Source organism: Wasmannia auropunctata, unplaced genomic scaffold (genome assembly GCF_000956235.1).
Source record: "Wasmannia auropunctata unplaced genomic scaffold, wasmannia.A_1.0 LD334199.1, whole genome shotgun sequence".
Taxonomy (NCBI): Eukaryota; Metazoa; Arthropoda; class Insecta; order Hymenoptera; family Formicidae; genus Wasmannia; species Wasmannia auropunctata.
In genome coordinates, this window is record NW_012028691.1 from 257,847 (window position 1) to 285,047 (window position 27,201).

At 38.7% G+C, this 27,201-nt stretch overlaps 1 protein-coding gene across 1 annotated transcript in view; it reads right to left on the reverse strand.

Annotated features, from left to right (window-relative positions):
* LOC105459279 (neurotrimin-like) overlaps positions 1-27,201 on the reverse strand; it is a 166,252-nt gene that overhangs the window by 26,787 nt on the left and 112,264 nt on the right. The window contains exons 6-7 of the mRNA XM_011705178.1: positions 3,454-3,671; positions 2,240-2,315 (exon numbers count right to left, since the gene is read on the reverse strand). Of these exons, the coding sequence (XP_011703480.1) occupies positions 2,240-2,315; positions 3,454-3,671 (294 nt within the window). The remainder of the gene's footprint in view (positions 1-2,239; positions 2,316-3,453; positions 3,672-27,201) is intronic.

Genomic DNA, 27,201 nt, shown 5'->3' on the forward strand with positions numbered 1-27,201 from the left:
AACGCGAAACGGGCTCCGTTACTTTTGCCGGTTGTTACAGACTGTACCGAAGTAGGTTTGTTTGCTTCTCTCCCCTGGACCGTCGTGCACGCCTTCGCCAAGCCTTCGCGGGACCTTTTCGAAGTTATTTCTCCGCTTCCTCTTTGGAGAGAAGCTCCGAGAAATTCGAATTCCTTTCTGGTCTGACTTTCTCCTCCTTCGTACTTTCATCCCTCCCGCTTGAGAACAATGGGATGGTCACAGTCGATTCCAAATCGACGATTTTTAAATGGACGGAGAAAGGGCGTACACCTCTTCTTATTTGTACATTTCTCTGTACACGACGAGAATGTTAATCTTCGTTAAAAGAGTTTAATTTGTAAAATTTCAATATATACAGGTATATGTCTATTTATTAGACACTTTAAGATTTTATTTTATCGAGGATAGTTTATTATATTTTTTTTCGTTTCAGTTCCATCACGTTGCGATATAAAAGCCAAAAAAACACCGTTATAAGAATCGCTTTTGTGCGCATCGTACAAGCAATCCTGGGTGTTAGTTAATATTCGTGGCCTTAAACGTTTGCAATAATCAACAATTACGCATCTTAAAGCGGAATATATAACGATGCTCATATACAACCCCGCAACGCATTTGATTGCGAGGCATGACTCTTAGCGCGCGCGGTTAATCCCGCATCCCTTTCGGGGATACCAATAATTCAGCATTAGCGCCACGCCAATAGTCCAACGAGTCATCCAGTCGGAATATAGGATTCCGTCGTGAAAATGCTTTCCTCAATAATTTACTAATCGTGATATATCGCAGTTAATTTTGTTGCGACGAAAGAAAAAAAGGGAATGAATTCGTTTATTTCTTTTTCTTGTAAAAAAAAAAAAGAAAAGTTTATCGGCGAAGCTAAAAAGAGGTGCTTTCGAAAAATTTTAATTTCGCTTGCGCCACAACGGGGATATAGTATGCACGGCACGCGCGAATTTTGCAACTAGCAAGTTTCGCACAGCTACGCTTAAAAGTAATATCAATAACGATCTTAATGCAAAGAGACCGTTTTAGTTGAAAAAGAGAGGAATATTTTTAGGTGTGTAATTAATCGAGTGAAATATCTATAAAGCGTGCGATGCAAATTTTGCTTCTGAGAATATTAATTTCTCGCATAACGCTGTTCTTACGTATGTAAATAATCTAGATATTCAAAAGAAATTTCTAGTTTGTTAAATATTTATGCGCGGATATACGCGCGCGGTCCGTAGCAAGAGATTGACGGCAAGTACGAAAAATCGGCCACATATATCGGACAATCATTTTCGTCCTTTGTTTTTTATCGAACTCAGGGAAGGTTTACATTTCACCACCTTCTCCTCTTATCGGTAGTCTTTTATGCTAAATGTTCGCTTCATTTGAATATTGCTAATGCGAAAAACCGATCCATACTAATGGAGTGATCTCCCTCGCATTCGTTTTCGTAAGCGACGTCGATTCTATTTGCTCTCTACATGTCCCGATTCATACTCTTTTTCATGAGGTACGTACGCGCGTACGTACTTCGTGTCCCCATATTTCATCCATATCTCCGGTTTTTATCATAGCCGTAAGCCGCAGATGAAATTCACGATTGTATGCATTTTACTCCCTCACCTCGTGCACGGCGAAGGTATAACGTGTAACGCACGCGAGGACTAACGAATCGAAAAGGAGAAAAAAAAAGAAAGAAAGGGAGAAAAAGGAATGCCCGTGACGTTAGAAATGTGAGAATATTGAGATCCGCAGTTGAGAGTACCTAAAGCCCCGAAACGGCAGTATATATACGCGTATACAGAGCTGCTTTTTGTATTTACACAGCCGCGTTAAACTGTAGCCAACTAATGTTGCGATTTAATTCGAGGAAAGTGCCACTGCGAATCACGATCTGTTGGCAAATATTAGGCAGAGGTAATTAATGTGGGTATATTTGTCTAGGTGGAAGATCGCATGACGCGCGCGCGGAGTTTAACCGTGTCAAACCGTGCGCTGAGCGCGCCGCGTTGCCCGAAGAAACCACGGTATCCGTCAACGGGTGTGCCGTAGAAATTACGTAGTTCGTTGAGAACCGACCGTCTTCGTCGACTTCGTAAACAACCGGGGAATGACAGCACGACATAAACGCGCCAAACAGCTCGCGACGAACCGTCATTACCTTAGTAAACGGTACTGCGGGGGAGATGGCTCGGGGCGCATGCAGGCAAAACGAGACACTTACTGTACAGACGGATCGTCCCGTCGGTTTCTCCACGTGGGTTCTTGGCGATGCACTTGTAGCTACCGTAGTCTTCCCTCTGAAAGTAAACCGGCGCAAGCACATTACTCTCTAAAATGCATGGAAATTTTAATGGGGTAATCATAATAAAATATTCCTTATTAATTACCAAGCTTGAATCTAAAAATCAAAAATTCTTCAATTCTCCGTTGCATTTTCACTTTGTTAATAAGGAAATTTATTTTTTATAATTACAAAAATATTCTTATATGCATTACGCTATTAAACCTATAGTGTCAAATTTAACTCTATTTAAATCGCCACTGCTTCTATTTAATATATAATTATTTTTAAATAAAATGGAATTTAACTCAAATTTGGGTCAAATTTGAACTGTTTTAAATTATTTAACTCCATTGTTTTAGTTAAAAATAACTATTTATTAAGTGGAAGCAGTGGCGACTTAAATAAGGTTAAATTTGACTATAGATTTAACTGTGTAAGATCCAACCTCTATCATACAAGGCGCTCTTAAATTTATTCGTGATATTCAACGCGGTCTAATTCAACTTACTATTGTTTATATAATTTTATAATTATTGGAAAAAAATAGAATTACGCAAAATATCTTTTTTTTTAAATGTTAATAAATGGCTATAAAAATTAGTCACGTCTTTTGAAATGTTAATATCGTTATTATTGAGTAAGTGATAAATTATTGTGATATCTACATAACCGTATATATATAACGCCGTATATTATGCATTTTTATTTTACACGGATACTCTAGACGAGTGCTTTATTACGCTCATCGTCTGTCGCGCTCATCGCCAGGGTGCAACGATCGTGATTTACGATATGGTGCTATTACCCAATCGTGAATTTTAACGCGGTGTACATGATTAAGCCACGCGCTTTTTTAACAGCAATTACGTTGCGTTTCGCTGCGATTATCGTGCAATTCTCATTCATTAAATATGCAATAAAATTTGCACCGCTCAATTTTCGTGCAATGTACTCTGAAACAGCTAAAGGTATTTTTACACAATTTGTATAATTGGTAATAAATTCTTATTCAATAAAGGAGAAATCTGTTTTTTTTCCTCTTTTCGTGAATCGTTTCGCATTGCAAATACGAGGAATTACTGGGGAATTCTTGAATGCCGCTGTATTCGAGAATTTAAACGAAATGGTTCGGCGAGATGCCTCTATCTTACCAGTATATCGTTTATCGTCAGCTTCATGTGCGTCTTGTAGGATGGCTTGTCGGGCACTGACACAGTCTTGTATTTACTGCTCTCGTGAATCATTAGGCCGTCCTCCCTCGCCCAGTAATTCAAAGAAGTCGGATGAGCCTCGGTATAGCATTCCAGAGTTACGGAGTAACCCAGGGGCGCGCCGACCAATTGGTGCGGTATCCAGAGCATAGGGGGGACTGCAACAGCAGAAGTGATTGATTGGCTCATAAATGTTCCAATTACTAACAATACACGATGGGCCTACGATCGATATCCCTTCCACGCGTCTATAAATCTCGCTCGCTCGGCTCGGTCGCGAACGCGCTGCGAGCCGAGTGCGAAGGGACGACTCGAGACGAATTTTTTGCGACAGCAGTTTGCGTCTGCAGTTTTTGGAGTGCAATTGAGTCGATTGCATTTCTCAGAATATATAGACCCCCAAGTCACACTCTGCTCTCTCGGATCGAAGTTAATTAGGAGCAAACGTCTCGTTGTCGGTATAAAAAGAACCCACCAATTACATCGAATTTTAACGGCGTTATTACTTAAATATTGATATTGGTGATTGTACGGTAGGAAGGGCCAATAAAGAAAACAAAACGTTGCGGCACGTGGCCTTAACTATCAGTTCGCTAACGATCTGTTCGATCATACGAGAAAAAGGCGCTAGAACGCAGATGCTGATAGGAAAATATTTGCGTTAAAATGTTTGAGCTTTTTTTGCGACCGTTATCTCTTCGATCAATATAAAAACGAAATGAATGGAGAATTATTACAGAGACAATTATATGTATGTATAATGTATATAGATGTATATCGATATACATATATATATATATATATATATATAGATATTTACGCACCAACATTATCTTTTAGTTCTTTTATTATCTTTTTTCTCCTATAAAAATTTTATATTAAAAAGTCTCCTTTCAATATATTCCCTATTATTGTATTAATAAATATAAAATAATTAGTGGAAAGAAATGAGATATTTTAAATGGAATATGATTTGATGGTACGTGCATATAAATAAAAAATTAAAATATGGACATTTTTTAAATAATTTAAGTTAAGTAAAAAAAGTCAAGAGATAATACGTTTTTCCAATATCTCACGAATATAATTAAGAAAATAAAAATTTTTTGCGTCTGTAAAAAAAAATAGGCGTGAAAACTATGCATGCATTTTTGTAGGTTGAGAGGCAGAGACGTTCTTTAAAGTTTTATATAAACATTACATGGAAAAGGCTGGGCTTAATTTTTGCTATATGCCGTGAATCCTAAATGCGTATCACGCGGCCCTTTAATAAAAAAGTAATCCCATTTCGATGAACAGCCCCGACCGTTGTTGTCGGCGCTGGTGATAACATTTCCTCGAGGTAAGAGCGCTTCAATTTAACTTAAACCTTCTAAGAATATACCTAACCCATCTTCTCTCGCAAAGTGTCGCAATGTTCGCGAGGAAAATATCACGCAAAACAAGCCGGATACAAATGGCTCGTGGTTGCACAAGCGATAAAAATATAAACAAGGGCAAACGACTACGTTTTCTCAAACGGTTTCCGTTCAAATGCGTTATTCCCGGCGAAGGGATCAATAAGTAGTAGAGATGTCGATTTGAAATCGTGCGTGAAAAATCTGAGCTGACGCATACGATGAAAAGACGATCAAAAATCGCGTAAATGATTTCAGCATTTAAATAAGATCGATTATTCGTTGAACGGAGAAGATAACTTCGCAGATTCCACAGAGAATTAAATGTTCTCTTCTCCCTATACTCGTGCCAAAAATAGTGAAAATTCTATTTTATAAAGTAAAAATAGATAAATTTTGCAACTGAGCTGTACTTGCGAAATTATATAGCTTAATTGTGAATCAGTTAAAATTTTAATTTATTTTTCTCTCTTTGTACACATCTATCTCTTGAGAAGATATTTCTTTTCGGTGATTTCTCGAACTTTTGGAAATAAAATCTATCTTGCGATCTTTTTCTTTGAATTGAGCAATTTTCTACAATTCGCTACACAATTGTTGCACAATCCACAAATCTTTCTGTAAATTAACAATTAATTTTAATTATTCAATAAAATCAAACCATTAAAAAACTGCTTGAGAAATGTATCTTACGGCGGAGAGAAAGTACCGTTTTTTTAAGAGAGTTTCCCTAGAAAAGGGAGAAAAACAGGGTTTGTCGGCTCCTGGATACCGGAACGATCGAGTTTGCTCTCGTTTCATCTGGGATCTCCTTTAAGCAAGAGCCTCGGTAAACGGCGACTCGATTAAATGCGATTGTCCTTCGAGTCCTCTAGAAAATGACCACACGAGAGTCCAACCAATCCGTTTTCCGGCGAGTGTTTTTCAACTCTTTCATTCAGCAACGACTCTCCCGAATTTTCGTCGCCTTGAACGTTTATTAATTTCGTATTTATAGAACATTACTCTATTTCGTCCTTTATTACACAAAACATTCTACAACTACTGATGAACTCAAAATACAAGTCTATTCAAATATATGATATAAGAATCTCGAATCATTTCGGATATTATTCGAAGCTAAACAATTTTTCGAAGTCTTGAAAATCTTGGAATATTTTGGAATGTGTCGAAAGTCTTGAAAAATCTTTTATTTAAAAAGATTTTTTTGTTCTTTTGCAGACTAGATGTTACTATACATGCTTCAATCCCTATCCACGATTGTATTTTGTAAAATATTAAAAATATATCCTTTTACGAAAAATTATTAACATCGAGTAAAATAATCGGGGAAAGATTCTATAATTTTTCACATTTCTTGTAATGCAGGAAACAAATTGCAAAAAAAGAAAACCTACTTTTATTTTGTCACTTTCCACACAAAAAGTTGGATTTGTTCATAAAACAATACGTAAAACATTAATTACGTAAAATTGAGAAATTTTCGAGAATTTTTGCGACTGTAATTTATATAAACGACGAAAGTAACGCGTACCTAAAATAAATATCATTAAATGTACCTAACATCGGACGCTTGTGCTAACACGCTCGCGCGCGCGAATTCTCCGTTCGTTCACTGTAAAGCGACCCCGCTGGCATCGGTCGTCTCTCGCCGGGGGCGGAGGGGGGAGGGGGTGTTCTTTTTGCCACGTAATACAGGACCGTGAATTACTACGGATTTCAAGGGAGGGATCGCTCTTGTGCCTCTCGTGTCTCCCTCTACCCTTTTTCCCTTCTTTCCCCCTACCCTCTACGCTCCGCGACGAGGCGACGGGGGAGGCCTGTCTTCGGATAACGCAAAGGATATCCGACACCTTCTTAAAATGCAAAACATTCCGTCTGAGGGTGAGAAGGGACGGGACCGACCTGGGTTGTCTGTAATGCTTCGGATCCTTATTGCGCAGACAAGCTCGGGCTTTGCTGATACGAAGGCCTCCGACCGGTCGTTGGACGTCCTACGTTCGCTTCTTTTTTTTCCCTCACTCAGATTGTCTTCCGCGCGCGGATGTCAAATTCGATCGATGGGAAGTTTCAGAGCGTAAGACACTTCTTCGTGTGCATCGACGAGCTTTACGTAATTAATTGCAACAGATATGTCATAAACTTTTTTGAATTGTTTTTGCACCTTCTTTTACGTTCGCGTTCTCTGATTTATTTAGAAGTACTTCTAAACCTTCTTCCTTGGTAAAAAAAAAAACGCAATACTTCTTCCTTAAAAATAGTTTCTTTTTCAGTAAGAATGCGGCGACGATCCACTTCTTGAGGCACAAGTTACTAAAAAATTTCCATTCTTTAATATTTCTCTATTCTTCAACTTAAGTCCGAAGAAACGTTCCACTTTTTATCGGAATTTTAATTAACGGCGCGAGAAAAACCAGAGGCAAACGCGTTCTCGTAATTACATTCATAAAATTATTGCGTTATTGCTCAAACAAGGGAGATGTTGCTCAATACCGTCAAGGAATTAAAGAATCATAATTCGCGTAGAATTTCGTTTCATCAACCCGCGGCGTATAACAATGCGTGCCTCAAGCGGGGAAATTTTTACAGGTAATAGATGTTTTACCGAGCAAAGTGATCCGCGGTGAACGGTGAAGGGTTTAAACATTAGCACGGGCCACTGCGAAATGTAAACGACGTCGAGTTAGATTGCGGAGAACAATGTGTGGAACGACCCGCAAGGTAGATGAAAGCTAATTCAGGTGGAAGTTAAACAGAGTTAAAGGTACGTCCTTTAGAGGTAGGGTAGGCAGGCTAGGTCGGGACGGGTTAGGTTACAAGAGTTCGGCCTTACATTCATCACGCGGGAGGCCTTGAAGCCTCCTGGATCGGTGTATGCCCTTTTAATAAAGAATAGCTGGACGCCTGCTCAGAGGCAGTATGCAGCGCATAAAATTTTGCCTCGATGTTTCCAGTCGAACCGTTACGCGCTGCTTTCCCGTCAAATTATCCGCGCGAGGGAAGAGAAGAAAAACAAAAATAGACACGTGTACGCTTATCAATTATGAAAATTTTTCTCTAATTTTATGAAAATTCATAATAAAGGGAAATAATTGCGGATTTCAAGGCTGCTTTTATCTCCCGTTATTTCCAACATGCTTCACGACTGTTAACTTCGTGTCAGGAGAGATCATGTACGCTCAGACGTGAAAAAAGACGTTACTAATTTTCCAGTTTTTAACAGTAACTTTCTCAAAAATAAGGATAAAAAATTATTTTATCTCTCTTTTCATGTAAAATTGTAATATTTTCTTTTCGCATAAAATTGTTATTTTCTTCTAGAGATTAACGGAGCTAGAGTATATGACAGATTTTTTTAGATAAATAAAAAGCACTTAGCTTAAAAGCAATTATCCATTTGTAAAATATCACTGAATAATAATATCGCTTGTAATTTAAAACGATTAAAATGATAAAACGACTAAAAACTGTTAATTATCGGATGTCACTTCTCATTTACTTTTTCGTTTACTTTCTCCTTTTTTTCACGTCAGCGTTTTTAGCAATTTTAAAACCCATTAATAGTTTCCGCGTGCGTTAAAGGCTCAAAAGGACGCGATTCTAGCCAGGATAAAATTAAAAATAATGTACTACGCGGTATGTTGTGCTACAGAGATGCGTTCAAGACATTCGTTCGAAATTGTTCGCCAGATCGTAGGATTATTTGCTCAATCAGATTACCTGCCAGAACGCAATGCGCATAACGTCTAACGAGAGAGAACCTGTATGCCACGATAAGCAAGCAGCTGTTTCACAAGCGCGATAAGAACATTATCGTTGACCTTGCCCTTCCTTAATGCTTCCGCATCGTCAATCTTGAGGCTCTCCTGACCTCGTTCTATCGTGTGAAACAACAGCGGTTCCCTCAAGCTGTAACCGCCTTTAATCGTTTTCTGTATAATCATTCGTCTTAACTTGTAAATATTTTTTTATTATCGTACACTTATCGATACTTTTAATTACAAAAAAAGTGTATCGCGTAGTTAAAAGTCAAATTTAAATTTTATCGTTCCCTGCGTACAACTGTTATATATAGATTCCCTTATACAATCATTAATTACTGTTATACTGTTATAAAATCTCTAATTTCGTTTAATTTCGAAAAAAGATTAAAATAATTTCAACGAATCCATTTCCAATTATTTTTTAATACTTAATGAAAAATTCGGTTTCCATTTTACTGTTTAATAAGATTGTAATAAATTAATTGGATGAATAATCAATGTTGCTCAAATATTACAAATAGTTTGCTTTTTTCAACGTTTCAAGCTATTTGGAGTTAGTATGAATTTCATCATTTAGAACGTCGATCGAGGGAGATAAAAAATTAGCATGGAAAAAGAGAGTTGCATCCGAAAGTGCGCGGGCAACTTTTACCGAAACTTGATCTACCTGAGAAAGATTCTTCGACCTACTTTTTATAAATTATTTAACGCTACATTAGCCCCTTTCGGTGACCCTTAAGAGATCGTTTAGCCAGCCTAACTGGCGTCCGGCAGTCAGCGGGATTAGATTTACGGTTGCATAGGGTCAACTGCATTAACCGGCGCCAACGAAGCCTACGAGGAAGAGAGACGGACGGACAGAGACAGAGGAGAGAGAAAGAGAGAGTGCGAAAGAGAAAGAGAGAGAGAGGGTGAGAGTGCGTCGAAAGCGCTATCAGCCGAAACACATTTTCCACGTGCGACTGCCCGCCATTTTTCACGGTTCGTTTCACACGAAATCGATTTATCACGGCAAGCGCGCGGACCTGTACCGTCGGTTTTCATACCGGCGGTTTTGTAGCGTTTTCTACTTTATTGGTCCTGCCTTTAATCCAGCTGATGGCCTTCTTTCCTTCTAGATTGTGCGAATTATTCAGGTGTGATTTCAAATCTCCTAATCCTCATTGTCGCAATGTTGTCCTCCCGAGAGACCGATTGCCGGAAAAGATTACCGTCGCCAACAAGTCTCATCTGACTGTCACCGAGCGTATAGCCGATATCTAATCTCGTATTATTGATATCTTGAAGAAAAGGCGGGATCTAAGAAAATCGTATCAAATAATATAAAACTTCGATTACGCGTATAGGGATTATTTGCAATTTATTGCAAGGATCAAATAAAAGCGGGCACGGTGATTGTTTGCATTCAGATTCGAGCATTTAAACTATGCACCCCGACACGCAATGAGCTGTGATCCCCGTTTTAGAGAGCGGGAATTCAGTAAGCGCTAATACACGGACTTAAGACCGGGACTTAACCGTCTCTCGGGACGCTTGCTGGAAGGTAGCTGGCAGTTCGATTTACGGTAATTCGACTGGTATTCGGCACCGGTGTCCCGGGTCTCTCAGATGTCAAACGGTCGCCTGAATGAGGACCGAAAACGCGGCGGCGAAGATGGGGTAGAGGGCGAAAGGCAGTCGCGGGAGGTGGGAGACAAGACGGGCGGCGCGGAATGGTTCTCCGATTTAGCTCGGAGTGTCTTCACCTTTAACGAGGAGAAGCCGCAGGAAGGGTTCGCATAGCTCAGAACCAGCTCGCCGGCTTACTGCTCCACTTAACATCGACGCAGCGGTGTTAATTACAGGCGAAAAGTGTCGCTTTGTGCAACGTACCTTTCGAAGTTACATTTTGCGCCAACGTTTATCTATGTCGGTCGAAGTTCCGTTTAATTTTATTAGTAAAGTAGAGAAGATAAATAGGACACATTTTTCGTGGCATATTACGTAATGTTAATATATTTTATTTTTAATAATCTCTAAAACAAAGCATCTCTAAAGCAAAAAAATCTCTAAAGTGATTAGTTATGTTTTTAAGTTATGTTTCAAAAAATTATTTTAAAAGCAAATTATTTAAAAGGAAATTATATATAAAGAACACTAAATCCAGATATGCATTTATTTTTTTCTAATAATATTCATTTGCAGTTACTTTTTATTTACTATTAAGAGCCAACGATTTTGTAAGGGCAATATTAATTTCTATGTGTATCGAGTGTAAAACTTTTAGGGTAACGTTATGTTTCAAGATTGCTAACATGATTACGTGAATTGCTGAAACATCACTATATGCATATCTGTTTTAAGCATATGCAGGTGCGCGGCTGCGATTTTCATCGCGGAAACCAAGGCTTTCGCAAACTTACTTAACAGTATCATGAAACTTGACTGGTACAAACTATCTCCGTAACGACAACTGGCAGCAGCATTACGCCACCAGTTACCATCCCGCATACACTCCATCCGTTCGTATCAATCATTTATAAGCGGTGCGTAAATGATTGTATTGACAATAATTCTATATATAAAGATTCGCATTTGTGTGTGCGTGAATATAAATTCACGTTAAGGATATAATGAGTGCTACATAAAATAAAGAGACTTCTCATCATATATTTTTATTTTAAATAAAATCAATAAATAATATTATTTAGAAAGGTATTCACTTTTTATTTATTTATTTCTTATTTAATTTCTTTTTTTTATGTTAACTCTTTATTTCGGAATTTCATTTTTTTTTAATACAAGCAAAAAAATTATCACTTTATAAATCGATATAGTGTATAAACTTGATTGTGTATCCGTTACTAAACAAGGAAATGCCAAACAACTTTTCTTCTCAAAAGCTGTCAAAAATATTTACATTAAAACCGATCTCTGTAGCCCCTTTCCATCCAATTTTCGTTTAAATTTGGCGAGCGTGTGGCCTCGAGACGGCCGAGGATCAAAGGACACTTTGCGCGCTAGCATCAGTTTTGCTTAGCAAACGGAAAGGCGTTCGCCTGCATTTCCATGACATACCCGCGGTGAAATAATGATAAATCGTTGTAGAAAATGAATGTCTATTAACTTTTTTGTTGTAAAATATATATATATATATATGTGTGTAGAAAGAAATTATAGCGAAACAAGAAAAATATAAAAGTGAAAAATAATTAACATAATTAGCAAAATAATATCTGAGATAGAGATTGAAATTTGTCAGACTCGGAAAAAATAGAAAAAAAACATGAAAACACGAAACCGCGCCATTAGTCAAAATATCATCTGTCTCTCAATAATTGATAGCATCTAGTTGTATCTCCATGTACTCTGAATAGTAAATATTTATCAGTACCATGTCCGTTAGATATGAATTTTTATGGTATTCTGACTCGCGTGTGACGAGATAAGCTAGACAAATGTACGCGACTAAAAGTAAAGAAGTATATGCCGCAAATGCAAATCTCTCATAAGCGGTAATATAGCATGTGTAAAAAATAAACAACAAGTACAAATGACGAAAATTACGGAGAAAAAAAGTAAGTGACGAAAAGTCCAAAAGATATTTATTATTATTTATTATAACATTTGCGAAGAGCAAATTGTTTTATATAAACAATCAATCGAGACGTTAGTGCATTTAATATCTTTTCAAAAGAAACGGAAGAAGTGCGGAAAGTGCAAAACAATAATACTGACTTTGTTATAAAAAATCGTTAGCAGTCAAAGAGCTATATTTGAAACACTAGAAAAAGGACGAATAATTAAAATATAGATCATAAGAGGAAAATTTAGATTTATAGGATAAAAAAAGATATAAAAAAAGAGAATAATTTATAGATCTCTTCCATTTTGCTACAATATTCCGATATCAAAAAACAAAAAACCGCAGGAATGTATCTATGTTGAATTTTCATGTGTCACACCTTTAAATAAATGCAGCTCAATTATTTAGTAAAGACAATCTAGGATTCTCTATTTAAAAAACGATCAATTATTTAAGTAACTCCTAATAAAATTTTATGTTCTATTTGTAAAAATTTTAATTCTAATTTAATATTTCAAATCTATAATAAATGTTCGTACAATTTAAACGATGATTTTGAAATATGAATCAACTTAATTAACTTCTGCCTTTTTTTTCTGGATGTATTTTTGCTCATCTTCAATAAATATTATATACGATATACATGAAAATAGTCATGGACAATAATAAAAATAAATAGAATCACAACATATAGGTATACTAAACAATAAACGATATCGCTTTATTTTCGGAATTTGGTATAAGGTCTTTATAGAAATAATTCTAAATAATTCTTTACGCTATAATTGTAAGATAAAAATCTTAAAATTGATAAAATCTTCTAAAATGTCGACTGCCATTCCCTTGCACGATAGAGCACGTAAAGTTACGGCATTTTAATCAGGGTAACCAAATAACATTGGTAATCGTAAAAGAAAGCAAGGACAACTTCTCCCCTTTGCACCGCGCGTGTCTCTGGATTACTATATATTTTTCAACAGGGAACGCTCCTACGTAATAAATAGCACCGTTTGCCCGCAGCTTGGAGCTACTTAAGGCACTGTTTCTCACTGTCATAGGTAATGTAACAGATTAATGTCCCATTTTTCGAGGCTCGGTATCTCTGCCCATGCCGCATACTAATGCGCGCGGCAAGGATACGCAAGGCGAAAACCACTCCGGTGGCGTCTCTGTTATTTTTAGTATGATTAACGTAAAGTCAGCTCGCCCGGCTCGCGATAAAAATCCCCGCCGCGTTCTGTCCGCATTTAAAATGGGGATCTGGCCGCGCTAGACGGAGAGACCGCAGGGTGAGAGAGAGAGAGAGAGAGAGAGAGAGAGAGAGAGAGAGAGAGAGAGAGAGAGAGAGAGAGAGAGAGAGAGTGCGTTCGAGCGCGGACGATAAGTGAAGTAAAATGGATGCATAAAACGTGAACACTTTATGGCTTGTTTATGGCAATCTCCGTTGGCTTTCTAGCAAATTGCGCGCTAAGTAAAACCAAGCACAGAGCGCCCAAAGTTTTTTTCGCGTCGACGCAACGCGAACTTGGCAGTCACCACGGGAAGGCGGGAGGGGAGGGGGGGTAGGGAAGGACTAGCCAGTTTTAATTCACTCTCACCGATTTGCTCTCCTCGCACTTTACCGATACGAGCTTCGATTAACTGGCGAAACGTTAAACCGCGTGTTTGGGGTAAGGAAACTGCGAGTTAACCGATAATTAAACGGCCGTGGTGAAAATTAACGAAGTTCGTCTTGCTTAATCTTAACCGTGGCCGTAACGAAAACGACTGAAAGATCAGAATGCAAAATTAATATACCCGAATATTGCAAAGTACAATGGTACACGCTCGTATCGCAAGAAAAAAAAACACATTATTTATTAATCTCACAACTATTTAATAATGACACAGCCAGGCGGCGCGCTTGTCGAAAATGTCAATACGCGGAAATGCAGTGGAAACGGGTTGGAAATACATAGCAAGCAATTTTTTCCTCAAGAATCAGATCGAGAGTTGATTAAATAGTTAAATAATACGAAAAAAAATGGGAAGAAATTGAATTAAACAGCGAGTCAACTTGGTGAAAGCTCATTTAGAACCCCTAATTATCTCGAGTAAGAGTTTGATTTACGCCAGTCATATCGCGTGAAATGTCACTGATGAAGCGCATGCATTTCGCTGAAGCACCGCCAATTCCACGAGAACTCGCACACTGCTGGCACTAGGCTGTATACTGCACTGTCGCGCGCCGGTTTACGTATGCGTGCAAACTTTCATTCAGGAAATTGAGAGATAGACATCTGTCGACGGCGGCCATTGTATCCCCCGCCGCCCGCCGATGGGATTCGGGGACTTAAAACGCTTCACGAATTAAACAGTATCCCTGATCCTTCCCGACTCGCGCGCCAGATAAATCCTTGTCTTCCATCATGTACGCCTGTTATCGTACCAATCGATCGGATTAATGTCAAACACGCGTTGTATCCATTAGACTCTTCCACCGTTTTGTGCAACGAAATTATAATTTCGCCCACGTTACTTATATCGGCGCGCTTTAAAACGGACATTACTCGCAGTGACGTTAATTTTTTATTGTACCCTGACGGTCCGATAATGAAACTTACAGTTAGAATTATCCGATTATCGAGCGAATATAAAATCAATATTACTATATATAAATAATATTATTGTAAATCTTGCCAGAGTCTTTCCGGTATCGTGAATATTATAGTTTGTCTTTCTTTGCTGCTGTATATAAAACATTCATTGTCAACGCCTACCGTCGTCTTTATTTTCTTGCATAAAGAAGAACTGTTATATATGGAGACACTGTAAGCACGGCTTGAAACGCGAGCACATTTATCAATGAAATTCCGTTACGTGCCATTTTTAACTATATTGCGTTCTGGTTAAAAACTGCATTGGAAAGTTATGGATATGCGGATAATTTGTCATGGGGAAACGACGGCGCGGTGGGTCGCTTAAAATGACGGAATGAGCGAATTGGTACGATTATCTGCAGAAATGGAACCATGTAATACATTCCGGAAATTGCGATACTGCACATTCCTCCGCGTCGCATCTCGCACGCCGCATTCAGTCGGTTGATTCGCGCCGATAAATTGTCAATGCTTTCGCCGTCGTGTAGCACAACCGAATCCGTGAAATTCTACACCCGCTAGGTGGAACAACCCCGCTATAGTTTGTGTTTTATTCAGCCCTTGTGATAGAATTTTATTGCGACACTCGTCCGAGGTATTTTTTTTTTCGCTATTTGATATTATTCGTTAAAAATATCTCCTCACTGCTCTTGTATATTAGTAATATAATTTCGGGCGATACTAACAGCGCGGCATTTCAGCGTGTATAAAAATAACACGTTCCAAAATAATAACTAAATATATATTTTACGATATAAATCGTCAAAATTATTTTAATAGTTTTGCAACGTTTTTCAAAGCACTGTGCAGAATAAAAAAAAGTTGATAATGCAGAGAAAATAATATTTTCCAACAGAAATGCATAGAAATTTTTGATCGGTTTCACGTTGAGTTTATGTGAAAGCCATCATTGTCAATTTGCTGTCCAAGCATGCATGATGATCGCAACAGTTAACGCAAAGTTAAAATTATGTCTTATATTGCGACAGCGAAGCTTTATAGAACGGCAAATTTGTACATTTGCCGAAGCTAAAGTCGGCGTTTTGATATTGGCGACGCCAACAGTGACATAATTTTATACTCTGATCATATTTCGCGTATCAGTCGCACGTATGGAATAACTCATAACCATATCAAATGTAACGCTTGCGCTAAATATGATATACATGACATAATTTTCGTATCATGTCGAGTTGATTAGTCGGTATACGTACCGCACGCCGTCGAAACAAGCCGAAATGCGTATCATGAAACGCGTTATTAGCATATATCGATTTAAAATGTGACGTGTACAGAGCATACGCGCTCCGCGCAGCGCTTCTATCTAAGCATAAATTTAATTGTTCACAAGGTGCGCGGCGAGAAATAGATTAAAACCAATACTGCGCGTTAACGCTGTTAACTGTGATTAATTGCAATTAATTGCTCAAACGAGCCGAGGCTCCAACCGAGCAAGCAATTTTCGCACGAGCTGATAAAATGTATTTGTCGATTGCTATAGCAAAATAATGATTTAATATCTTGCAAATTTGATTGATATCCGAACAGATTGATATTTTGAAACATCTTGCTCTGAGAACTAATAATCTCAGCTGACAGTTCCGTCCCCTTTTTTATTATTTCTTGTTTCAAAGTAAAAATGTCCAGCAAAAATAGATATATTTCTTCCGTAATGCAACCTTCAACAAAAATTGATTCCAATATGCGAATTAAGTACCGACATTAATGTGTTAATATTTTAGCAAGTATAAAAAATAAATGCATTTCTTATTTGCAAGGGTAAAGCTGATAAGTATCACCAGATCGATCCTCGGCACTTTTGCGAGTACTTTTAACTTTTCCATTCTACATACGTATCGGCGTTCAGTTTTGTAGCTCCATCGAGAGAACGTAAAGTCGTACGGCTGGCTTCTCCTGCAGGAGTGTACTTTATGGCATGTGCATTAATTCACTGGCTTGAAAAAGAAAACAGGGAAAGGAGAGGAAAAAAAAGAGAGGAAGGGCTGACACGCCCTTCTCGTGAAGACACCCTGTCTTTCTCCCTGTCTCTCTCTTTCTTTCTCTCTTTCTCTCTCTTTCTTTATCTTTCGAGTTTTTACGCTTTCGATGTAGTGTCGTAAGGCAAGCATACAGCTTGAGAGACGATTCGAAAAAATGGGCGTAATATTGCTAACAATAAAAATTAATGTAATTTAATAGAGAGACACTTCGAGAGAGGAAATATGCACACGTTTTTCGATAACGTAATAATTATGTTCTTAGCAAAGTAGCGTATTGTCGAGCAGACTTTTTTCGTCCATATAATTGTAGAAATATAATGAATCAAACAGTCTGTATATTTTTTAAATTCGTATAAACATAGGGATGATATATAAATTTTAATATAATTAATTGTATTAATTTTTAACGTTAACAATCTCATGCTTGCGTGTTATGCATCATCAGGGAGCGGTGTATAAAATGCAAGTAGATTTTATTACTGAAACATAGTTTATCCTATTTATATGTGGCCCGTTGCCTGAAGGCAGTACGATGCGATAGAGGGTTAAGCAAAGGCAAGCTGTTTAACAGCAAAAGCCGAGATAAGAGATGAGATGAAAGAGATAGAGCGGTACGTATATATATATATATATATATATATAGAGTACATATATATATATCCTGGCGCTTCGGTGCGCAAATGCCGCTTCAGGCAGACGACAGTCGAATACGAAATCCTTTCCCTAATGCCGCCACCGACTACCACCGACGATCGCCCCGATGTTCGGTCCCTTCGATTTGTCTATCGTCAATCCACGCAAAGCAGATTCATCTTCGAGCGCCTGCGTGCAATAAACGAGAATCAGATGGAGAACCGCGCGATGAAATGTCTACACAAATGTCGAAGATTTGCATTCGTTGCGGGGCGCTTGATCGGATTACAAAATTGCTGTACTCGTGAAATCTCCAAATTTGTAGAACTAATCTAAGGTCGCAGCGTGTCATCCAACTCCTTGCGTCATATTATAAATAAATATTGCTAAAATATTTTTTGTAACGTCATGAAAAATTTTTAGAAATATCTTACAATCGATTTCAGATCTAGTGAATAATAAATATAAGTATTATTAAGTAATCAGATAAGAATAATAATAAAATGGAAGATTATAAATCTTATTGATAAATCTAATTTTGTGTGTGTGATAAATTTAATTAATGATAGCTTATCTAATTGAGCGGGAATATTCAATATTATTATAAATTTGAGCTATTCTCTGCTCAATATTGAAAGGTCTTAAAATATGTATATAAGATCAATATTTAACAGAATCGCCATAAATGCGATTCCTAGAATCTAATTGATTTATAAATTATTAGCTGAAATTTTGTAATAAATGTGTAAAATGTTTATCGTGATAGCAATAACGTGGTAATATATGAATACGTATTTTTACATCTTGTTTTCAATCTCCGACTCCTATAGAATCTAATTGATTTATAAATTATTAACTGAATTTTTTTAATGTGACAAATGTGTAAAATGTTAACCGTGATAACAATAACGTGATAATATATGAATACGTATTTTTACATCTTGTTTTCAATCTCCGATTCCTGCAATCTAATTGATTTATAAATTATTAACTGAATTTTTTTAATATGACAAATGTGTAAAATGTTAACCGTGATAACAATAACGTGGTAATATATGAATATGTATTTTTACATCTTGTTTTCAATCTCCGACTCCTGCAATCTAATTGATTTATAAATTATTAACTAAATGTTTTTAATGTGACAAATGTGTAAAATCTTAATCGTGATAACAATAACGTGGTAATATATGAATGCGTTATTTTTAAATCTTGTTTTCAACCTCCGTCTAATGGCTCTTGCGAATTGTTTGGCAGTTCTTGTAGGATATCGTTTAAGTGCCGTTTCGCCTAAATAGAGTTTTAGAACGGCCCTACTGCGATCGCATCATGGCCGGGAGCGCAAATGATTATTTCAAAGATTAGTAATTACTTCCCTTTTCGTTTTACTCCCGCCAATCTTCCCAAGAGCCGTTAGACTTCCTCCGTTTCAGGCGGGCGGGGGGAGGGAGGGGGGGGTGGTAAGCGTGGCGGCGAAGGGAGGAAGAGCAACATCTTGCTCGGATTAGAGATTCGCGGGGGAGGAGGGGGAGCAGGAAGAAGCTGCTTGGGAATGAAGACAGTTAAGAGGGGATGAAGATGGCGCCGATGCCGTTGTAGAATACGTACGGGGGGTTGGGATCGTAATGACACAGTCAAATTCATACGGAGAGGAAGAGGGGAGGAAAGTCAGGGAGAGAAAGAGAGAGAGAGAAAGAGAGGGTGAGAGAGAAAGAGAGGGATAGAGACCAGGGGGGGAGAACCTCGGATGAAAAATTACCGATGATAACGGACGCCGCGCGCGGAAACCGCGCTAAATGATCGCTCGCGGTTCTTTTGTGCGATTTGTGGCACCTTTACAAGCGGGCGCTTGCGGGGAGGGGACGGGGGGAGGGAGGCAGGGGGATGGTGGTGGCGGCGCACTGAAAAGGGATCTGGGGCTCGCGAAACCGCGTCCATGAGAACTGCCGTTCGCCATTGCCGGGGTTTTACGAATTGTTCCTTGATGCAATATACGCGATAAGATAATGGCCCGGGTTTTGAAAGTCGAATATATATGGGAACGACAGGGGTGATAAAGGCGTAATTAGTTGGCCGCATATCTCACTCCGGGACAAAGAAGCCAACGCGTTACGTTAACGTAGACGGCGTAACGGCACCGAAAATGTTTTAATTGACGTTAACGCGGAAGAGTGCCGCCCGGCGAACCCGCGCGCATACATCAAGTAAACTGTACGTAAATTTTAGTATTCTCGGCCACGGTATACAACGTGGCCCGGCTCAAATTGGCGATGTGCCGTTGCTCGAAATAGAGCAATTAGACTATCTTAACCGTTCCCCAAACAGTAACGAGGTAATTTACGCATATTCTCGGTCAAGCCTGGCGTGCTAGGGTCGCATTTCAGCCCCGAGGAGCGTCAAACGTGCTATATTGTGCCATTGAGCATATAATAATTACGCGACTCGTATCATATAACTCATGCAATAATATCCAATATTATAGAGATCGATTCAGAGACAAGAGCGATTGATCGAGAAAAGTACATAGTTATCTAATATATAATTATGAATATAAATGTAATTACAAACGCAGTCGTAACGAAAGAAGTAACGACCTTTAGCGGCAATCCTCGAATTTCTCGTGGAAATCACATGACATTCCGTGCGTCGTCGCATCGAATTGAATTAAGATAACGCGGTCACGCCTACTACGCGATAGTCTCTCGATCGTAGCTTGCCTTTCTTTCAAAAATTCCGTCGAAACGCTAATCAAGGGTCGTGTAACGGGCCTAGAATATAAATTCGTTCCTACCCGCAAATTTTCTCATGGCCGTTCTTCCCCGTCGTTGCCCCCCCCCTCCCCTCCCCCCGCCCGGTCCTCCTCCTGCCTCCCGGCAGCGCCGGTGCGCACAGCGTCGCAAGTATTCTTTCCACGCGGCTGCTTATCCGCACGGCGCTGAATTATTTCCCTCGTTTGCCGCCGCAGATTATTCTGTCAGTCAGCTGGGACTTAGGGCGAATGGAAGAAGGAGCCGCCGTCGTGTTGAAGGGAGGTGGTGTGTGCGGCGGGCGCCGTCGCTTTTCACGCACACACACGTGCACGTACACATGCACACAAACATACACACACATCTCCCACACCTCTCGTCCGCGTCCTACCGTAGTATATGATAATTTTACGGTAGCCGTCTAGCGGAGTCCGTGACAAAAAGACGAGCGTACCCTCGGGCTCTCGGCCGCGAAGCACTTTTCCGGACGACGACATATTCGCTGATTCATCCGCTCAGGGCCAAGTCGCGAAGGTGAAGGATATGAACGCGGAGAGAGTTACGTGTCTGGACTACGAACTTATATCGACCGAACTTGTGTATAGCGCTCGATGGGGTTATTGGGCGATTAATGTGGCCAAAGATCAATTTAAGGGTAACTGAATAAATGTTATACCTGCGAGTGCCATACTTGTCGGGTTCATCAAAATGTTTATTCTTAAAGTGATAGAGGGAAATCTTCTATCTTTTGATTATATTGAATTATATTGAAATTTCTCAAATATTTGTAAACATTTAATAATTAATCCAGTTTTCAAGCAGTTATTTTCGTAAAACAAGATATTTGATAAAATGAAAATGATTGGTAAAACAGACTTGAAGCTCCTTGGAGGACATTGACGACAGGTAAATGGCCGGAAGTGTCTTTGATCGTCACGGAGAAAATCACCATCGACCAACGTGTGGCGTGCAAAATCGATGGCAGTGTTAAAAGTCGTGAAATGACGAAATCGAGGGGTAACTTTTGCAGCCCGAGCACGTAGCCTGTCTCGCAGGAGCGTTCGTTATCTTGGGTCAGACATAGACGAATGAATCATAAAGATATACGCGATCGAAATTATAGAATTGTGCGATTCCTAATATTGGATCGTTAGGATTGTTTTACGATGAAGCGATATCGGTCAATTTTATTATTCCGAGGAATAAATTACGACTGTCAGTTATTTTTCCGCGGATCGATGCTTACGCTGTATGGCTATAGTTGTATGGCAAGTTTTAAATATAAAGATGAAAGGACCATTGTTGTGAAGTCTACTTAACTAAGCACTAGCGTGGTTGAAAATACTCTAAAAACTTTTATAAACTTTAAAAAACTTTTTAAATTTTGATAAACAGTCAATGTTGCTGTAAAAGTTGTTAGGAGATATTCATCAAATATTAATGCAAGAGAGTAATGAAGTAAAAATGTTTTCTTACAAAAGTGTTTAACAACTGTTGTTATTTAATCTTCGGTTGTCACACCTTTTTTCGATCAAGTTTATCATATAGGGTTAATTTGTCAAACCAATTTTTAAAAGGCTGCCGTTTAAAAAATAACAGTTTAATCGCAAAAATTCTTAGAGTTCGAACATTGTAGAATGTATTCTGATTGTATAGAATTTAAAATTAAAGTGGTATCACATTAAAAAAAATGTTTAAAGGAAAGTTTTGAAAAACTCCTTACCCAAAGTAAAAGACTGCAGAGGTCATTTTGTCTAACAAGTGATAACCAAAGGTTAATGACTTTATATTTGATATATTAGTTAAAGTAATCTTGTGTTTGTCAAATATAAACTATCAATATTACAGAAATAGACGTCGTTGCTCAAAAATTAATTGCTTAGTGTCAGTAATCTGGTTAACTTGTAAAAGAATATTTTTAACGTGCATTGTAACTTTTTTACGCTGCAATAGTTCCTTTTTAATTCTGTGAGTACCTATTTTTTTTAATATGCCATGACATATTAATTATTTCTTCCGTGTATATGTATATAAAAATAGTTGAACAATGTTTATGTGTATTTATATCTAATAATGATTTTGATCGACAATTTAAGAAATTTGAAAGTGTTGCTGTAGCTTGAAAAACATCGGAAAATATTTTGTTAATAGATACATATTCCATGTCGTAACTGTTTTAATTACCTAATTCCAAATTATTTTTCGGAACATTCAATTGAGACATCGACGAAAACAACTAGTGTATCTTCAGCAAGGGGTGCGCGGAAAAATCCCGCTGTGCCGGAACTTCATCGAATTCCACGGACTTTGACGTTGTAAACGCGTCTCCGGCGGAGGAGTCGCAGTCTCGTTGCGACAACGCGTAAGAAATGTAGTTTGCCCGAGTGGACAATGACTGCTCGAGTAGTCGAGGCACGTATCGGGCGCGCCGGAGGGACATCGCAGCCGCTTCACTCTCGACGAGGACGAATGAATCGAGAGACGCTTGACATTACAATTATCGGATAAACGTGGCGCGGGCAGCGTTGCGTCCGTCTTAAGCCAAAGAAAATGGATGATGGGGGAGGCCCTGTTGAAGGAGCTACGGCGATTAGCCAAGAGCATTCCGTGATTTATGACGCCGAGACGGACAGAAATGACAAAAAAGAGAGAGAGAGAGAGAGAGAGAGAGAGAGAGAGAGAGAGAGAGAAAAAGAGAAAGAAACGCAAGAAAAACCGTTTTGATAGAATGAAAGTATCCGAGCGGAGGTATAACCGATGAATTCGACATTCGGTAGATAAGAAGCAGAAGAGGAGCGAAAACGCGTTGGCTATTGTGCCAACGCAATTTGTAGATACATCGCGCTGTTGCGTTATCGAAAGCTAATAAATCATTAAGCCCCCGCGACGCTGGAAAGCGTAGCCTGGGCTTAAGTCATAATGGCTCTTATCACGTAATATCGGATTATAATGTGAGACGTATAATTAAACTTCAATGTAACCTGGCGCGCTGTACTTTGAAAGCGCCGCTTCTGTCGTTGACATCGCGTCCATGGAGGACGCGAGCACGTATACGCAATTGTACAAGCCACTTTAGCGTGTGTGCATCGGGAGTCGATGTATGCCGCGTTAAAGGCTATAACGAGTCCTCGTGTGGCGCGATAATTACAAGCCTCGGGTACCCGCGGAAAGCACGCGCGGATTGCGTTATGACATGATTATTGTAGCCCGCCCTGCCAGCAATACAGTATAACATGCCGCGCAATACACTCCCCGGCGATATGTCACGTCGCGCATCCACTTTATACGCAATTACAACACGTTATAATTTGCCTATGAAAACGTAAAACGATATAAAACGTTTGACTTACCCGGCAAAAATCGCGCGCATCGAACGCATAACATTACCGGTAGTCCGCTTCCCGACAGAATAAGAATAAATATTATGACTTTTGTGTGACTTTAAACGCTCATATAATCGTGAGTGCGTGGCGTGTACACGTGTACATGTATTGTTAAAAATGAAATATTATATATTATTTATTGTATGAAATATTTAATTATTTACCGAATAATAAATGCGTCGGAACATAAGTGGAGTAAACTTAGAGTTTAACCGACATGCAAATACAATGTCGTATCTAACAATAAGATAAATTTAAAACTAATTGTGTAAGTGAACTTTATAAACTGTAGATCTAATTTCTGCTCTCAAAAAGCATTTATATTCAAGAAAAAGATCATATAATTAATATAAATAGATTATCGTGTTGATGTACATTACCGTTCAAAAGTTTGGAAGCAATTGGAAATTTGTAAAGAGATATAATAAAAAATCAATTATAAAACTTTAATTACTATGAAATTACAATTTACAATAATTTTAATATTTTAACTACTAAAATTAATTATATATATTAAGTATCTAAATTTTAATTATATTTTTAATTTATTAAAATGTCCATGTCTTATTTTTAATTACAGCCGTACAGCCGAAGCATCTTATGAATTTTTAATGCTAATTATTATCGAATATTTTTAGCTACATATAAAAAATAAAAGTCACAATTTTCACCTTGGAGTGCCAAACTATAATTGATAAACAAATAATAAATATGACAATGACAATTATATTTTAAATTACTTCTTGTTTGATAAAACAATGACATAGCACACTCGATTCTTTAAATATTTTCTTGAAAATATGATTAAAAACAAGTAAATGATGTTGAATAATTAAAACAAACAGTTAAGTTTCTTATATGGCGTTCTTTTTTTGGAAATAATATTGATGGTATTGGCGACTATTTTGATGGTCTGAAAGAAGTAATACTTCCAAACTGTTGAACAATACGGATGTAACTTATTACATAGCGTTATTCCTTATAAAAAACTGAGTCAGAAAATTCTAAACCATTTTTTCAAAGCGATCACTATTGCAGTAATTACTGCTTTATTAAGCATTGTAGAGAAAAATGGTTCAGGTTTTTTTGACTCCATTTTTTATAAGGAGTAGTGCTATTTAAGAATTATTTTTGTCTACAATGCTTAATGAAGCAATAATTACTGCAGTAGTGATTGCTTTATTTAGCATTGTAGAAAAAAATGATTCAAAATTTTTCGACTCAGTTTTTTTACAACGAATAACGTTACGTAATTAGTGGTCGGTATTTAATTAAATTACACCCTAATATATAATATGTATTATAAATATAAATATATATATATATATATGTACACACATATGTATGTATACGTATATATGTTTGTTTCTCGGTTGCAGTCTCTGCCCTACTCAACTAGCAGGGTCAAAGGCTGATAAAGATCGTTATAACAATTATACACGCATGAGAGCGGATTGCGTTATGACATGATTATTATGGGTGGACCCTGGTGCCGGTGTAACGGCACGGTTACAATACACTACCCGGCAATACGTCAAGCCGTACGTCTACTCCATGTGCCGTTGCATACTGGCTACGCGACATGCAACTGCTCACCCTCTCTCGCAGCGCCGGGCGTCAGACGGAGAGAATGAAAGCCATGCGATGAGAGACCGTAGAGACGCGGGCTTGCCCGATGAGGAATGAGGAGGAAGGTAGCTCGACGCACGACGGGCAAATTTACCGTGTACTTCTCTCTCCCGTGCTTTACATTTTTCTACATAATTTTGATTACGCCACCTGCGCGCTTTCGGATACCTCTACACAGGTGCACAGCCGGTGCTTGCAGAGATCGGAGATCTCGAAAATTTCAAAGACTAAAATGTACTTTCCTTCCCTTTCTTATTTAATTAGTACTCAACGTTTAATTTACTACGTTTTTTCCCTGTAAATTTTAATACGATTCAGCTGTGTATAGTTGAATTCTCAAATTTTCAATAAAGAAAAGAGAAAAAACTCTTTCTCAAACTACTTATATAATTTCTAATTAAAAAGAAGCCCGTAATCTTTCTTTGCAAAGAGTAAATTCCAAACTGCAAATTAAGGAACGTCATAGAAATTACAGCCAGGCGATATCTCGTTATTTTTACGGTATTTCGTATAATGCGGACTCGTAGCATCTACACAACAATATACGTTCGTTAGTGTAAAGGTAATAATTTTGACTGCGCTAAGTAGTGTGAAGTAATTCACAAAAGCCGCGATATAATTAAATTGCGCTTCAGTAATCTAGTTGCCGTCTTTAACTACGCGAAAGTACACGGCGCAGCGCGGTGTGCATAGCGCACACACAGCCGCACACACACACACACACACACCGGCTCTCGAAATCTAGCGCTATTTTCTCGACCGCATCACGAGAAGGAGAGCTGAACGATATGCTGTCGTTTCGCGTCAGCGCAAAAGCATCGGAGTCTGCACCTAATGCGCATCCTTATGTGTGTGTGTGTGTGTGTGTGTTTTTTTATCTATCCTTCTCGTATTCCTTATTCCAATGTAGGGCGCAACGCTGACGTCTAACTAGGGAGTTGCAGCACTTTCCATTCGCGCCCGAGTGCGAGGTGAAATGTAGCCCGTTCGGAGGACTGAAATGAGAAGATATTGGCGACCGGGGGCGTGAATCCATGGGATTTTATGGTTTTATCGCGTTAACGGTATTTTTCCGCGGGCCCGGAAAATATCCCTCGCTTTGTATGTGCATCTTAGGAATTGCCGTATAAAGTACACGTTTGTCATCTTTCAAGAGTGGAAATGCCGGTGACATCTCGGGGCAAGGTGCGCCTCGGCGTGACGCTTCTTCCCTTGCGAAACAATATTATAAAGATCGTTATTTATAATTGCGGAATAAATTATCCTGTCGCCGATGAAGCTGAGCACGAACGAGCTTATCAATGCGCATCGGCGTGAATTGCAAGAAGCCGAGCGATAGCAGCGGCACGCGTATGTATGTATGTATGTATTTATGCACGTGGATGTGTGTATATAAAGGCAGACGAAATGCAGGCTAATTCGCGGTATGCAAGCTCATAAAAATTCAACGCCCCTCGGAATTCATACGCGTCGTCGCGTCTCGCGTCGCGCCGCCTCGATGCGGTGCAGTGCGACCGCATTAAAAAAAAAAAGGAGCAAACAAAAGCTGCATCACCCAGGCGCCCCGTATCGCTGCGTCTCGGTTCCCCCTTGAAGAGTACATGGCTGCTCTCTCCCGCTCTGTAACTCCCGGGAGAATTATATGCGACGGAATGCGCTGTCCGCGCGCGCATTTCCGAACGAGGAAACCGCGCTATTGCGAGATCAAAAACCGCGGACTGACAGCACGCCGCCTTTGTGCCGGCGGGCTTTGATCGAGGCTCAAACATTGGAAAGTGACACGACCGTATACATTAGTACATTAGTGGAAGAGCACAAAAGGCATTATGTAATCGCAATTACTTTTGGACAATGCCAGAAATTGTGTTCATATCAACGGTATTCCTTAATAATGTACATAGGGTACAGCGGGGTAATTTGAACAGTGGGAT